This window comes from Macaca thibetana, chromosome 11 (genome assembly GCF_024542745.1).
Source record: "Macaca thibetana thibetana isolate TM-01 chromosome 11, ASM2454274v1, whole genome shotgun sequence".
Taxonomy (NCBI): domain Eukaryota; kingdom Metazoa; phylum Chordata; class Mammalia; order Primates; family Cercopithecidae; genus Macaca; species Macaca thibetana.
This window is the reverse complement of record NC_065588.1, coordinates 47,229,215-47,244,448: the sequence shown is the minus strand read 5'-3', so window position 1 is coordinate 47,244,448 and position 15,234 is coordinate 47,229,215. Positions and strand designations below refer to the sequence as shown.

Here is a 15,234-nt window from a genome sequence, read left to right as displayed (position 1 = left end):
TCATACAGTCCATAAAGCATGTTTTTTACATTAAAAAACATTTTAAATATAGGGACAGGGTCTCACTATATTGCCCAGGCTGGTCTCAAACTCGTGGCCTTAAGTGATCCTCCCGTCTTGGCTTCCCAAAGCATTGGGATAACAGATGTGAGCCACCGTGCCCTACTCTACATTTTTAAATGGCTGAATCAACCAAAATATTTCATGACAGGTTAAACTTATATGAAATTCAGATTTCAGTGTTCATAAAGTTTTACTGGATTATAGCCACGCTCATTCAATTACTTATTGTCAGTGCTGGTTTTCATGCAATTGTGAGAGAGACCATATGACCTTCAAAGCATAAAATATTGACTACCTTTATGGAAAGTTTACCAGCCTCTAATTTAAAGGATCCATGATCGGGCATGGTGGCTTACACCTGTAATCCCAGAACTTTGGGAGGCTGAGGCGGGCAGATCACGTGAGGTTAAGAGTTCAAGACCAGCCTGGCCAACATGGTGAAACCCCCATCTCTACTAAAAATACAAAAATTACCCAGACATGGTGGCAGGCACCTGTAATTACAGCTACTCGGGAGGCTGAGGCAGAAGAATCGCATGAACCCAGGAGGCAGAGGTTGCAGTGAGCCAAGATTGCACCACTGCACTCCAGCCTGGGTGATAGAGCGACACTCCATCTCAAAATAAATAAATAAATAAATAAATAAATAATAAAGGATTCCTGGGTGCAGGGCTAGGGGAGGGATAGCATTAAGAGAAATATCTATCTAATGTAGGTAGATGATGGGTTGATGTGTGCAGCAAACCACCATGGCACATGTATACTTCTATGTAACAAATCTGCACGTTCTGCACATGTACCCCAGAACTTGAAGTATAATAATAATAAAAATAATAATAAAGGATTCCTTTCAACAAACACACTGTACTATGCATAAGGCATTATGGCTATTTGCAAACATAGCTTAACTGAAAATGGGTGAAGTTAAATGGTCCTCTATCACTTCAAAATATCCCGTAAGAAAATAAAATAGTTGTGTTCTGAATACATACCTAGCGTCTTTAGTGCAGTGGGCAGCTGTGAGGACCCACCTCTCTCTCACTAGGGTTCCCCCACATATATGAGCAAGAGTATGATCATATTTAATCTGCAGGCTCACCACCCATGGCCATGCACCAGCTTGAGCTTCTGTGCCCCCTATAATCCGAGACCCTTGCAACACATCCTTAAGCGGTGCTGTTCCACAATCTAGAAATAAAAATGGTATATTATTTGGACTGAGCATCTATTATGTGTTACTTCCTAAGCTGAACGTATTAATGAAATCCTTTAAATTCCTATGTTAAACATAAAGCAAGCTAACATACCTGAGACATGCCCATATTTTGAAAGAAACTTGGACAGTTAAGACAAATATGCCATAATCGATTACTTACAAATAGACATGAAGTCAACACAATTCATTAATTTTAAAACTCCATTCCCCAAAAATATAAAAATAACATTTTTGGGCCACGTATCACCTTCTTCCCTGTGTGAAACAGCAGTTAAAGAGCCTGGACACGGTGAGTCGAGAGCTCCAAATTCTCATGCTCACCATTTCACTTGTTGGGCTAATTTTTCTCACCTAATAGCACTCCCTTTCAACTCTTTATCCCCTGACTTATTCATATATAAAATGAGGATGATAAAACCCAGAATGTTTTGAGGAGAAAATACAGATTCACAATACAAAGTGTCATTTTACTATTAAAACTACTGTTATTATAACCTGTTGAGAAACTGCTTGGGTATGTAAAATTTTGGTTAAAGGCCATTGGAACACCAGAAAAGGAGAAACCCGAATTCAAAGACTATACCGGTGGGGAAAAGGTAAGAGAGGCCCCCCAGAGACAAGCGCGAACAGGTACTGCCCTCTGCATGCGCCCCTCCCTGTCTCCGCCGCCCGAGCCTCTTGCGGGCGGCCTCCGTCTGCTGGGAACCAGCGGCCCGTTCCAGCGAGGGGCCAAGGCTGTGCCTTCCGGGGGGCGAGTTGTGGTCTGAGTGTAAGTGAGAGCTCCCCACAAACAACAGCGCCACGCTCAGGAGCCGCAGCCGCATTTTGGAGGTTGGTGAGCAAGATGGCGGCAGGTTCTTCCCACCCGCCCCGGGCACGCGGGGCGCGCGACCTGGCCGGGAGGCGCGAGTGCGGCCGCGGGGTGTCGGAAGACCAGGAGTAGGTCCGTTTAGAAAGAACCCCTCACTCTCAAGGTCTGATCGGCTTCCTCATCCACCGCTATCCCCCAGGTGATGTCTGATCACCCTGGCCTGTCCAGCAAGAATCCTGTTAGGTTGGTTAACCGGAATCCCATTACTCCTGATGCTCCCTCTTAGTAATTTTCCATCCACTGACCCCTCTATCCTGCTCATTGGCTGTAAATTCTCTCTTGCCCCTGCTCTGTTTGTATTTTAGCCCAGTCCCTCTACCCACTACAAAATCCCATTGCCATGGTCCCTATCCCTATCTGGATGGTCCTGATAAAGTCTGTCTTCCTGTGCTTTAATGAGTATCACTGAATAATTTTTCTTTAACATAACCCGAAGTTTTTAAGAATGATGTTTAATGTTCAGTTGTAAATTGTTCTCTTTCTTATCTTGACCTATACTGAACTTTGCCTTTGTTAACCCAACACCTTCAGTAATAAGAAGACCGTGTGGGAAGTTGGTGAGGTGGTGGAGAGTTAGAGGTCAATAAAAGGACAATTGCCCTTGCTCATACCATCCTTCCGAGGCTGGTGCCGTTGGCAGCATTAGATAAAAGGAGCATATTAGTTTGGGGCTCACACATGGTAACATGTGGGGAAGGGAGCAGAGGCTCAGAGCTGTGCCGAAATCAGGGGGTGGAGGAGGTGATATTGGAGAAACAAATTGCAGCATGAGCTGATCTCTGTGGGCTGACAAGAAACAAAGTCCTTGTTCCCCAGGTATTTTAGTAGAAGGTGTTATTAGAAAGGGGGAGAAACACAGTTGGGGTGTGTGTATTTGTGTGTGTGAGATGTGGTCAGATTGTGTATGCCTTTGTAAACAGGGCAAGATGACTTTTTTTTCTTTTTTTAAACCCATAGCCAACATGATAGGGATGATGGGTCTTGCTATGACAGATAATAGAGGTTCAACAGACTTATAAAGCAAGTATATGCAGCCAAGTCATAAAATAGCAGTGACACAGGCAGTGGGCTGGGCACAGTGGCACATGCCTGTAGTCCCATTTACTCAGGAGGCTGAGGCAGGAGGATTGCTTGAGCCCAAGAGTTCTGGGCTGTAGTATGCTATGTCAACTGGTTAATGCACTAAGTTTGGCATCAATATGGTGAACTTCCAGTAGTGGGGAACTACCAGGTTGCCTAAGGAGGGGTGACTGGCCCAGACTGGAAATAGAGTTGATCAAAATTCCTGTGTTGATTGGTAGTGAGATCGTGCCTGTGAATAGCCACAGCACTCCAGCCTGGGCAACATAGCAAGACCCCATCTCTCTAAATAAAATGAAAAAGGCTGTGGATCATAACTGCAGAGGTCTTCTTCCTGGATTTCCTCTGCCTTTTCTCCTCTCCTGCACTGTCATTTCCTCTCTTTGGTGGGATCACTCCTATCCGCAGACAAATATCCTCTGGTGTGGTAGGTAGCCTACAACATGCCCGCCAATGAACCCTGTCTCCTGGTATTCACATCCTTAGTGAGTTCCCTCTCGTTTAGTGTTGGCTGGATTTCGTGACTCACTTCTAGTAAATAGAAAGTTACAGAGATGATGGGCTACCACTTTCAAGATTAGGTTATAAAAAGATTGTGACTTCTGTCCTGAGCACTCTCTCCAGCCCTGTTGCTCTGAGGTAAAGCTGCTGCCATGTTGTAAGCTGCCCTGTGGACCTGTAGAGAGGCTGCCAGCAAGAGCCACTGAAGAACTGAAGTCCTCAGTTGAACAGCCGCGAAGAGCTGAATCATGCAATACCGCATGATCTGCTTAGAGGCAGATCTTCCCCTGATCACACCTTCAGATGAGACCACAGTGCCAGCTGACACCCTCACTGCAACCTCATGAGAGACCTTAAGTCAGAGACACCCAACTAAACTACACTCAAAAGTTCTGACCCACAGAAAGTACAAGATAAGTTGTTGTTTTAAGCCACTGCATTTTGGGATAATTTGTTATGCAGCAACAGATAATATATCTGGTTTCTCCCACCTTTGAAAAATCTTCAATTGCCTTTATATCCCCTGCTTTCCTCTATAGCAAAATTTCACCCGAGAGGTTGTTTACAGTTACAGTTTCTACTTTCCACTTCTTCAACTTTTTTTTTTTTTTAATTCTTTTAGTAGAGACAAGGTCTACATTGCCCAGGCTGGTTTCAAACTCCCGGCCTGAAGCAATTCATCCACCTCAGCCTCCCAAAGTGTTGGGATTACAGGTGTGAGCCACCGCACACGGCCCACTTCTTCACTTTTTATTCCTGTCTTTGTGTTTTAAAAATTTTGTTGGTTTTTGTTAATTTTTAAGAATAGAAGCAGAACTTTATTTCTCCTCTCAGAAAAAGAGACCTTGTCCACAGAAGCTCTCTTAGCTTAACCAGCTTCATCCCATTACATTTTTTGTTTGTTTGTTTTGAGTCTCACTCTGTCACTGAGGCTGGAGTAGTGCAGTGGCATGATCTCAGCTCACTGTAACCTCTGCCTCCCAGGCTCAAGTGATTCTCCTGCCTCAGCATCCCAAGTAGCTGGGACTACAGGTGTGTGCTTTTTGTGTGTGTGTGTGTATTTTTTTGTAGAGACAGGGTTTCACTGTGTTGCCCAGGCAGGTCTCAAACTCCTGAGTCAAATGATCAACCTACCTCATCCTCCCAAAGTGTGGGGATTATAGGCATGAGTCACTGCGGCTTGACCCCATTAAAATTTTTTAGAGAAAATTAAATGAGCCTCAAAACAAAACATCCTACCTCTCCTTTCCAAGTGAAACCTTAAGAGCCATGGTTATGGAGGATGAGGGCATTAGTACCAGGGCCTGGGGCCTGGGCTTTGGGGAGGCTTTGTCCTGCCACTTGGGGCATGTCTGAGTACTAGCAGTTTTTAAAATAAAACTATTTTATTACACAGAATTTAAGCAATAACAGTACAAACATCCATGTATACACCACCCCATTCACTACATTTGTTTTGTTAAATATTTAATACATATAAAAGGATATTTATAAAAATATGCTCAGTTTAAAGAATAACAGTAGAATACCCATTTAAGAAAAAGAAGATTATTTTTGCTTTTGAAATCCCCTGTGTATCTCTCCCTCATTCTGTCTTTATTTTTCTCTCAGAAGTAACCAATATTCTGGATTTTGTATTTACTTCACTTATTCTCATTATAAACCTTGCCATACAGTATGGTAGCCACTCACCACATGTGACAATTTAAGTTCAAATGTAAATTAAATAAAAATTCAGTTCCTCAGTCACATGAGCCATACTTTAAGTGCTCAGTAGCCACACGTCACTTGTTACCATACTGGACAGCATAGTTGTAGAATATTTCCACCGTTGTGAAGAGTTCTATTATACAGCACTGCTTTAAACAATATAGTTGCCGGGCGCGGTGGCTCAAGCCTGTAATCCCAGCACTTTGGGAGGCCGAGACGGGCGGATCACGAGGTCAGGAAATCGAGAGATGATCCCGGCTAACACGGTGAAACCCCGTCTCTACTACAAAATACAAAAAAAATAGCCGGGCGAGGTGGCGGGCGCCTGTAGTCCCAGCTACTCGGGAGGCTGAGGCAGGAGAATGGCGTAAACCCGGGAGGCGGAGCTTGCAGCGAGCTGAGATCCGGCCACTGCACTCCAGCCTGGGTGACAGAGCAAGACTCCGTCTCAAAAAAAAAAAAAAAAAACAATATAGTTTTTAGTTTCACATGTTTTTGAACTGTATTAGGATTCTCCAGAGAAACAGAACCAACAGGAGAGTGAGGGGAAAAAAAAAGAGAGAGATTTTGGGAATTAGCTCACATAATTACGGAGGCTGAGAAATCCCACAGTCTGCCATCTGCAAGCTGGAGAAACAGGAAAAACTGGTAGTGTGATTCAATTTGAGTCTGAAGGCCTGAGACCCAGGAGTGTTGATGTCTGAGGACAAGAGAAGATGTCCCAGCTCAAAAAGAGAAAGAATTTGTCCTTCTTTCACCTTTTTGTTCTATTGGAGACATCAACAGATTCGATGATGCCCACCTACAGTGGCGAGAACAATCTTCTTTACTCATTCTCCTGATTCCAATGCACGTCTCTTATGGAAACACCCTCACAGATATTCCTAGTTGTGATTACCAGCCATCTGGACATCCCTTAGCCCCATCAGTTTGACACATAAGATTAATCATTACATGAGCTTTATATAAATGGAATCATATGATAAATTTTCTTTTGCAGCTAGTTTTTGTTTTTTTATTCAGCATTAGGTTCTTTACATTCATTTCTGTGGTTATCTAACTGCAATTCATTTACTTTCACCCACCATCATGTGCATATGCCACAAAGTATTTATCTACTTTGGAATCTGTTATTGATGGACATTTGCATTGTTTACAGGTTTTTTCTATTACAACTAATACTATTATGCATATGAGCATGAGTCTCTCTGGACTACATACTAGTGGTAGGATTACTGCATCATAAAGAATACCATCATCTTCTCCAAATAATGCCAAATTGTTTTCAAGAATGTTTCACCAATATTCTCTTCAAGCCAGTCATGGTGGCTCACACCTGTAATCCCAGCACTTTGGGAGGCTGAGGTGGGAGGATTGCATGAAGCCAGGAGTTCAAGACCAACCTGGGCAACATAGCAAGACCTCATCTCTACAAAAAATTTTAAAAATTAGCTGGGCATGGTGACACATACCTGTAATCACAGCTACTTGGGAAGCTGAGGTGGGAGGATCACTTGAGCCTAGGAGGAGCTCAAGGCTGCAGTGAACCATGATTATGCCACTGTACTCCAGCCTAGGTGATAGAGTGAGACCCTGTCCCTAAAAATAATAATTATTATATATATACAGATACATACACACATACCCATATATACATATACACGCATATATATACACATATACATACTCTTCAACTAGCAACATATAAATGGTCCCATTGCTCATGTCTTCACTGGTGGTTTTTCTTTGTGTGTGTGTGGCGGAGTCTCACTCTGTCACCCAGGCTGTAGTGCAGTGGCGCAATCTCGGCTCACTGCATGCAGCCTTTGTCTCCCAGGTTCAAGTGATTCTCCTGCCTCAGCCTCCGGAGTAAGTGGGATCACAGGTGCCCACCACCACACCTTGCTAATTTTTGTGTTTTCAGTAGAGATGGGGTTTCACCATGTTGGCCAGGCTGGTCTCGAACTCCTGAACTCAAATGATCCACCTGCCTCGGCCTCCCAAAGTGCTGGGATTACAGATGTGACCACCGCGCCTGGCCTTTAGGCATTTTTCTTTACTTTTCTTTTGCTTTTTCTATAGGATCTGCCAGGTTGTAACCAATGCTTTTTAATTTTTTACCTATCTTGTGGGTAGGAGTTGGGAATTGTGGTTTTAGTTTGCATTTTTCTGATTTTGAATGAGTTTGAGTATTTGAATATCTTTTCATATATTTAGGGAACATTCATTGACTATTTCATGTTGAGTACCAATTTATGTCATTTATTTGCTCATCTTTGTCTTTGCATGTTGATTTCATTGACTGCCTTCTCCATGCCAGACCCTGTTGGAAGAGCTTAGGCTATAACAGAACACAAAACAGAAGTCCTTGCCATCATGAGATTCACATATTGAATCATAAGAGATTTTTATAGGTCTGGATAATAATCCCGTTCCTGTTCCATGGTGAGCAGGTCTATGCAAACCTACCCCCAAAGGCTTGAGGGAGTCAAGAGGCTGAGGAAAGAGGCTGACAAATCCAGTTTCTCAGAAATATTTAATAGGGACTTAGAAGTAATGTCTCTGGTAGCTGAGGGAGGGCACCCAACCTCCAGAAAGTATAGATAGCAAGCTTTTAGGGTTAAGATGTGCAGCTGGTCGCACCTGACTTTCTTATGGAACTTGTGACAACTGGGTAGGTTAGATAAGCATCTTTCTGAGGAGGTATCTCTACTAAGGGCATTGTTTAAAGACATTGCTGCAGAACACCTTGGCATGCAGGAGTCCTCAGTTATTATGGTGGTTTTGCTTCAAGATGACATCACTCTTGCCATTCAACAGGCTGTTTTCCTACAAATCCTGTGTCAATTTTTTGTTATAAATATTTTCTGGCCGGGCCCAGTGGCTGACACCTGTAATCCCAGCACTTTGAGAGGCTGAGGTGGGAGGATCACTTGAGGTCAGAGTTCAAGATCAGCCTGGGCCACAAAGTGAGACCCCATCTCTACAAAAAGAAAGAAAGAAAAGAAAATTAGCCAGAGGTGGTGACATACACCTGTGGTCCCAGCACAATGGGAGGCTGAGGCAGGAGGATCACTTAAGCCCAGGAGATTGAGGCTGCAGTGAGCCATATTCACACCACTGCACTCCAGCCTGGGTGACAGAGCGAGACAATTGTCTAAAAAATAAAAAAATGAAAAATCGACTTTGTAGCTTACCTTTCACATTCTTTATAGTAGCTTCTGATGAAGCTTCTGATGAAGCTACTATAAAGATGAAGCTTCATAAAGAATGTGGTATTGGCCGGGCGCGGTGGCTCAAGCCTGTAATCCCAGCACTTTGGGAGGCCGAGACGGGCGGATCACGAGTTCAGGAGATCGAGACCATCCTGGCTAACACGGTGAAACCCTGTCTCTACTAAAATACAAAAAAAATTAGCCGGGCGAGGTGGCGGGCGCCTGTACTCCCAGCTACTCGGGAGGCTGAGGCAGGAGAATGGCGTGAACCCGGGAGGCGGGGCTTGCAGTGAGCTGAGATCCGGCCATTGCACTCAGCCTGGGCAACAGAGCTAGACTCCGTCTCAAAAAAAAAAAAAAAAAAAAAAAAAAAAGAATGTGGTATCTTAAGAAATTATTTTAAATTTTAAATTTATTTTTATTTCAACAGTTTGGGGGGAACAGGTGGTGTTTGGTTGCATGGAAAAGTGCTTTAGTGGTGATTTCTGAGATTTTGGTGCAGCCATCACCTGAGCAGGGTACATTGTACCCAATGTGTAGTCTTTTTATTCCTCACCCTTCTCCCACCCTTCCCCCTGAGTCCCAAACTCCATTGTATCATTCTCATGCCTTCGGTCCTCATAGCTTAGCTTCTGCTTGTAAGTGAGAACATCATGATGTTTGGTCTTGCATTCCTGAGATACTTCACTTAGAATAATGGTCTCCAATTTCATCCAGGTTGCGGCAAATGCCATTATTTTGTTCCTTTTTATGACTGAGTAGTATTCTGTGGTGTGTGTGTGTGTGTGTGTGTATGTATGTATGTGTATATGTATATATTTTTATATATATATATACACACACACACCACATTTTCTTTATTCACTTGTTTGATGGATGTTTAGGTTGTTTCCATATTTTTGCAATTGCAAATTGTGCTGCTATAAACATGCATGTGCAAGTGTTTTTTATTGTTGTTGTTTTTTGGTTTGTTTTTTCTTAAAATGACTTATTTTCCCCTGGGTAGATACCTCTGGGATTGCTGGATCAAATAGTGGTTCTATTTTTAGTTCTTTAAGGAATCTCCATACTGTTTTCCATAGCGGTCATATTAGTTTACATTCCCACCACCAGTGTAAAAGTGTTCCCTTTTCACCACATCCATGCCAACATCTATTATTTTTTATTGTTTTATTATGACCATTCTTGCAGCAGTAAGGTGGCATTTCATTGTGGTTTTAATTTGCATTTCCTTGATAATTTGTGTTTAGCATTTTTTCATATGTTTGTTGACCAGTTGTATATTCTTTTGAGAATTGTCTATTCATATCCTTTGCCCAATTTTTGATGGAATTGTTTGCTTTCTTCTTGCTAATTTATATGATTTTATTGTAGATTCTGGATATTAGTCCTTTGTCAGATGCATAGTTTGCAGATATTTTCTCCCACCCTATAGGTTGTCTATTTACTCTGCTGATTATTTCTTTTGCTGTGCAGAAGCTTCTTAGTTTAATCAAGTCCCATCTATTTATCTTTGCTTTTGTTGTATTTGCTTTTGGATTCCTGGTCATGAACTCTTTGCCTAAGCCAATATCTACAAGAGTTTTTCCAATGTTATCTTCCAGAAGTTTTACAATTTCAGGTCTTAGGTTTAAGCCAGTGATCCATTTTGAGTTGATTTTTGTATAAGGTGAGACATGAGGATCTAGCTCTGTATTAGTCTGTTTTCATAAATGGACTATAAAGTGCTTTATTAGTCCATTTTCATAAATGGACTATAAAGTGCTTTATTAGTCCATTTTCATAAATGGACTAAAACAGTGCTATAACTCCAAATATAACTGCTGGAGACTAGGTAATTTATAAAGGAAAGAGGTTTAACTGACTCACAGTTCAGCATGGCTGGGGAAGCCTCAAGAAACTTACAATTATGGCGGAAGGGGAAGGGGAAGCAAAGCACCTTCTTCACAAGGCAGCAAGAAGGAGAAATGTTGAGCAAAAGGGGAAGAATCCCTTATAAAACCATCAGATCTCGGCTGGGCATGGTGGCTCAAGCCTGTAATCCCAGCACTTTGGGAGGCCGAGACGGGCGGATCATGAGGTCAGGAGATCGAGACCATCCTGGCTAACCCGGTGAAACCCCGTCTCTACTAAAAAATACAAAAAACGGCCGGGCGCGGTGGCTCAAGCCTGTAATCTCAGTACTTTGGGAGGCCGAGGCGGGTGGATCACGAAGTCAGGAGATCGAGACCATCCTGGCTAACATGGTGAAACCCCGTCTCTACTAAAAATACAAAAAAACTAGCCGGGCGTGGTGGCGGGCGCCTGTAGTCCCAGCTACTCGGAGGCTGAGGCAGGAGAATGGCGTAAACCCGGGAGGCGGAGCTTGCAGTGAGCGAGATCGCGCCACTGCACTCCAGCCTGGGTGACACAGCGAGACTCCGTCTCAAAAAAAAAAAAAAACTAGCCGGGTGAGGTGGCGGGCGCCTATAGTCCCAGCTACTCGGGAGGCTGAGGCAGGAGAATGGCGTGAACCCGGGAGGCAGAGCTTGCAGTGAGCTGAGATCTGGCCTCTGCACTCCAGCCTGGGCAACAGAGCGAGACTCCATCTCAAAAAAAACAAAACAAAACAACAATAACAAAAAAAACCCATCAGATCTCACGAGAAGTCATTCACTATCATGAGAACAGCATGGGGGAATTACCCCTATGATCCAGTTACCTCCACCTGGTCTCTCCCTTGACACATAGGGATTATGGGGATTATAATTCAAGATGAGATTTGGGTGGGACACAAAGCCTAACTGTATCATTCCACCACTGGCCCCTCCCAAATCTCATGTCCTTTTCACATTTCAAAACCAATCATGCCTTCCCAACAGTCCCCCAAAGTCTTATTTCAGCATTAACCCAAAAGTCCAAGTCCAAAGTCTTATCTGAGACAAGGCAAGTCCCTTCTGCCTATAAGCCTGTAAAATCAAAAGCAAGTTACTTACTTCCTAGATACAATGGGGGTATGGGCATTGGGTAAATGCACCCATTGCAAATAAATTGGCCAAAACAAAGGGGCTGCCAGCTACAAGCAAGTCCAAAATCCAGTAGGGCAGTCAAATCTTAAAGCTCCAAAATGATGTCCTTTGACTCCATGTCTCACATCCGGGTCATGCTGATGCAAGAGTTGGGTTCCCACAGCCTTCCGCAACTCTGCTCCTGTGGCTTTGCAGGGTACAGTCACCACCCCCCGCCCCACCCCTCAGCTGCTTTCACAGGCTGGCATTAAGTGTCTGTAGCTTTTCCAGGTGCATGGTGCAAGCTGTCAGTGGATCTACCATTCTGGGGTCTACTGGGCAGTGCCCCTGTGGGGAGTCTGTGTGGCAGCTCTAACCCCACATTTCCCTTCTGCACTGCCCTAGCATTATTTCTCCATGAGGACCTCACCCCTGCAGCAAATTTCTGCCTGGGCATCCAGGCATTTCCAAACGTCTTCTGAAATCCAGGCAAAGGTTCCCAAACCTCAATTATTAACTTCTTTGCACTTACAGACCCAACACCACATGGAAGCCACCAAGGCTTGAGGCTTGCACCCTCTGAAGCCACAGCCTGAGCTGCACATAGGCCCCTTTTAGTCACAGTTGGGAAACAGGGCACCAACTTCCAAGACTGTACAAAGTAGCAAGGCCCTGGGCCTGGCCCACAAAACCATTTTTTCCTCCTAGGCCTCTGGACCTGTGATGGGAGGGGCTGCTGTAAAGACCTCTGACATGCCCTGGAGACATTTTCCCCATTGTTTTGATTATTAACATTCAGCTCCTTGTTACTTATGCAAATTTCTGCAGCTGGCTTGAATTTCTCCTCAGAAAATGGGTTTTTCTTTTCTATCACGTTGTCAGCCTGCAAATTTTCCAAACTTGTATGCTGTACTTTCCTTTTAAATGTAAGTTCCAGTTTCAAAACATCTCTTTGTGAATGTATAAAACTGAATGCTTTTAAGAGCACCCAAGTGATATCTTGAACACTTTGCTGCTAGGAAATTTCTTCTGCCAGATACTCTAAATCATCTCAATCAAGTTCAAAGTTCCACAGTTCTCTAGGGCAGGGGCAACATACTACTAGCCTGTTTGCTAAAGCATAGCAAGAGTCACCTTTATTCCAGTTTGCAACAAGTTCCTCATCTCCATCAGAGACCACCTTGCCTGGACTTCATTGTCCATATCATTATCAGCATTTTGGTCAGAGTTATTCAACAAGTCCCTAGGAAGTTCTAAACTTTCCCACATTCTTCTCTCTTGTCTGAGCCCTCCCAACTCTTCCAGTCTCTGCCTGTTACCCAGTTCTAAAGTTGCTTCTACATTTTGGGGTATCTTTATAGAAGTGCCCCTTTATCTCAATACTAATTTACTGTATTCATGTGTTTTCATATGCTATACAGATCTGCCCGAGGTTCGGTAATTTATAAAGGAAAGAGGTTTAATTGACTCAGTTCAGCATAGCTGGGGAGGCCTCAGGAAACTTATAATCATGGCAGAAGGCAAAGGGGAAGCAAGGCACCCTCTTTAGAAGACAGCAGAAAGGAGAAGTATCAAGCAAAGGGGGATATGTCTTATAAAACCATTTTATAAGAGGGATACCCTTATAAAACCATCAGATCTTGTGAGAACTCACCATCTCGAGAACAGCATGGGGCAAACCACCCTCATGATTCATTTACCTCCACCTGGTCTCTCTCATGACATGTGGGGATTATGGGGATTGCAGAGACTACAATTCAAGATGAAATTTGGGTGGGGACACAAAGCCTAACCATATCAAGCTCAATTCTTCTACATGTGGTTTGTCAATTATCCCAGCACCATTTGTTGAATAGGGTGTCCTTTCCCCCACTTTATGTTTTCGTTTGCTTTGTCCAAGATCAATTGGCTGTAAATATCTGGCTGTATTTCTGGGTTTTCTATTCTGTTTCATTGGTCTATTTGCCTATCTTTATACCAGAATCATGCTGTTTTGGTAACTATAGCCTTGTAGTATAGTTTGAAGTCAGGTAATGTGATATCTCCAGATTTGTTCTTTTTGCTTAGTCTTGTTTTGGCTATGCAGGGTCTTTTCTGCTTCCATATGAATTTTAGGATTGTTTTTTCTAGTTCTGTTAAGAACAGTGGTGGTATTTTGATGGGAATTGCACTGAATTTCTGGATTGCTTTTGGCAGTATCACCATTTTCACAATATTGATTCTACCCATCCATGAGCATGGGATGTGTTTCCATTTGTTTGTGTTGTCTGTGATTTCTTTCAGCAGTGTTTTGTAGTTTTCCTTGTAGAGATCTTCCACCTCCTTGATTAGGTATATTACTAAGTATTTTATTTTTTTGCAGCTGTTGTAAAAGGGGTTGAGTTTTCTTGATTTGATTCTCAACTTGGCCGTTGGTGTATGGTAGTGCTACTGATTTGTGTACATTGATTTTGTATCCTGAAACTTTACTGAACTCATTTATCAGATCTAGGAGCTTTTTGGATGAGTCTTTAGGGTTTTCTAGGTATACAATTACATCATCAACAAACAGCAACAGTTTGACTTCCTGTTTACCAATTTGGATGCCCTTTGTATCTCTTGTCCAATTGCTCTGGCTAGGAGGAAATTCTTAACTTTAACATAATTGAATCTAACGGTATTTTCCTTTGTTTTATACTTTTTGTGACTTAAGAAATCCTTCCCTAAGTTGAGGTCATAAAGCTATTCCTTACAGTATCTTATAAAGGTTTTATAGTTTTTGTCTTTCATATTTATTTCTTCCATCTACCTGGAATTGATTTTTGTGTACGGTGTAAGGTAGAAATTCAATTTTCTTATTTTCCTGTATGAATAACTAATTGTTTCAATGCCATTTAGTTTTTAAACTTTTTTGTATGGAAAATGTCAAATATATACAAAAATGGATTAATAAACCACATGTACCCATCACCCAGCTTTGACAATTAACAATTCATGCCCAGTGTTACTACACTTTATCTCCATCTGCTTTCCCCAATGTCCAAAATTATTTGGAAGTAAATTCTAAGAATCAGTCCGGGAGAGGTGGCTCATGCCTGTAATCCCAGCACTTTGGGAGGCCTGGGTGGGTGGATCACTTGAGGCCAGGAGTTTGAGACCAGCCTGGCCAACATGGTGAAACCCCGTCTCTATCAAAAATATGAAAATTAGCCAAGTGTGTTGGTCGTGCTTGTAGTCCCAGCCACTCAGGAGGCTGAGGCAGGAGAATCGCTTGAACCCAGGAGGTGGAGGTTGCAGTGAGCTGAGACTGTGCCACTGCGCTCCAAACAGAGACTCCATCTCAGAAAAAAAAAAAAAAAGGTTTAGTCCTGTCTCGTTCTAAAATACATTGTGTTTGATTCCTTAGAGAAGAAATACTTCATTTGTGCTCTGATTCACTGAAGTAACAACATCAACACTTTAATAGCATCCATAGGTGTAGCTGATGCTAAGCCTCAGGATGCTGTTGCCCAGGCTCTTTACCATCACCTCCAGACTGTTTTTGTCTCCTGGTTTCATTTTCAGACTGGCCCTCCCACATAATGGGTCAGTGTCAAATACAAGTCCACATCC

The 15,234-nt window shown here is 42.9% G+C and overlaps 2 protein-coding genes and 1 long non-coding RNA gene across 3 annotated transcripts in view; 1 reads left to right on the top strand and 2 right to left on the bottom strand.

Annotated features, from left to right (window-relative positions):
* Window positions 1-2,169, bottom strand: part of TMPRSS12 (transmembrane serine protease 12) — a 45,752-nt gene extending 43,583 nt beyond the window's left edge. The window contains exons 1-2 of the mRNA XM_050748809.1: window positions 1,917-2,169; window positions 1,056-1,251 (exon numbers count right to left, since the gene is read on the bottom strand). Of these exons, the coding sequence (XP_050604766.1) occupies window positions 1,056-1,251; window positions 1,917-2,103 (383 nt within the window). The 5' untranslated portion in view covers window positions 2,104-2,169. The remainder of the gene's footprint in view (window positions 1-1,055; window positions 1,252-1,916) is intronic.
* LOC126931074 (uncharacterized) overlaps window positions 1-15,234 on the top strand; it is a 42,389-nt gene that overhangs the window by 4,329 nt on the left and 22,826 nt on the right. The window lies entirely within an intron of this gene.
* DAZAP2 (DAZ associated protein 2) overlaps window positions 1-15,234 on the bottom strand; it is a 426,196-nt gene that overhangs the window by 393,192 nt on the left and 17,770 nt on the right. The gene's annotated exons all lie outside the window — the stretch shown is intronic.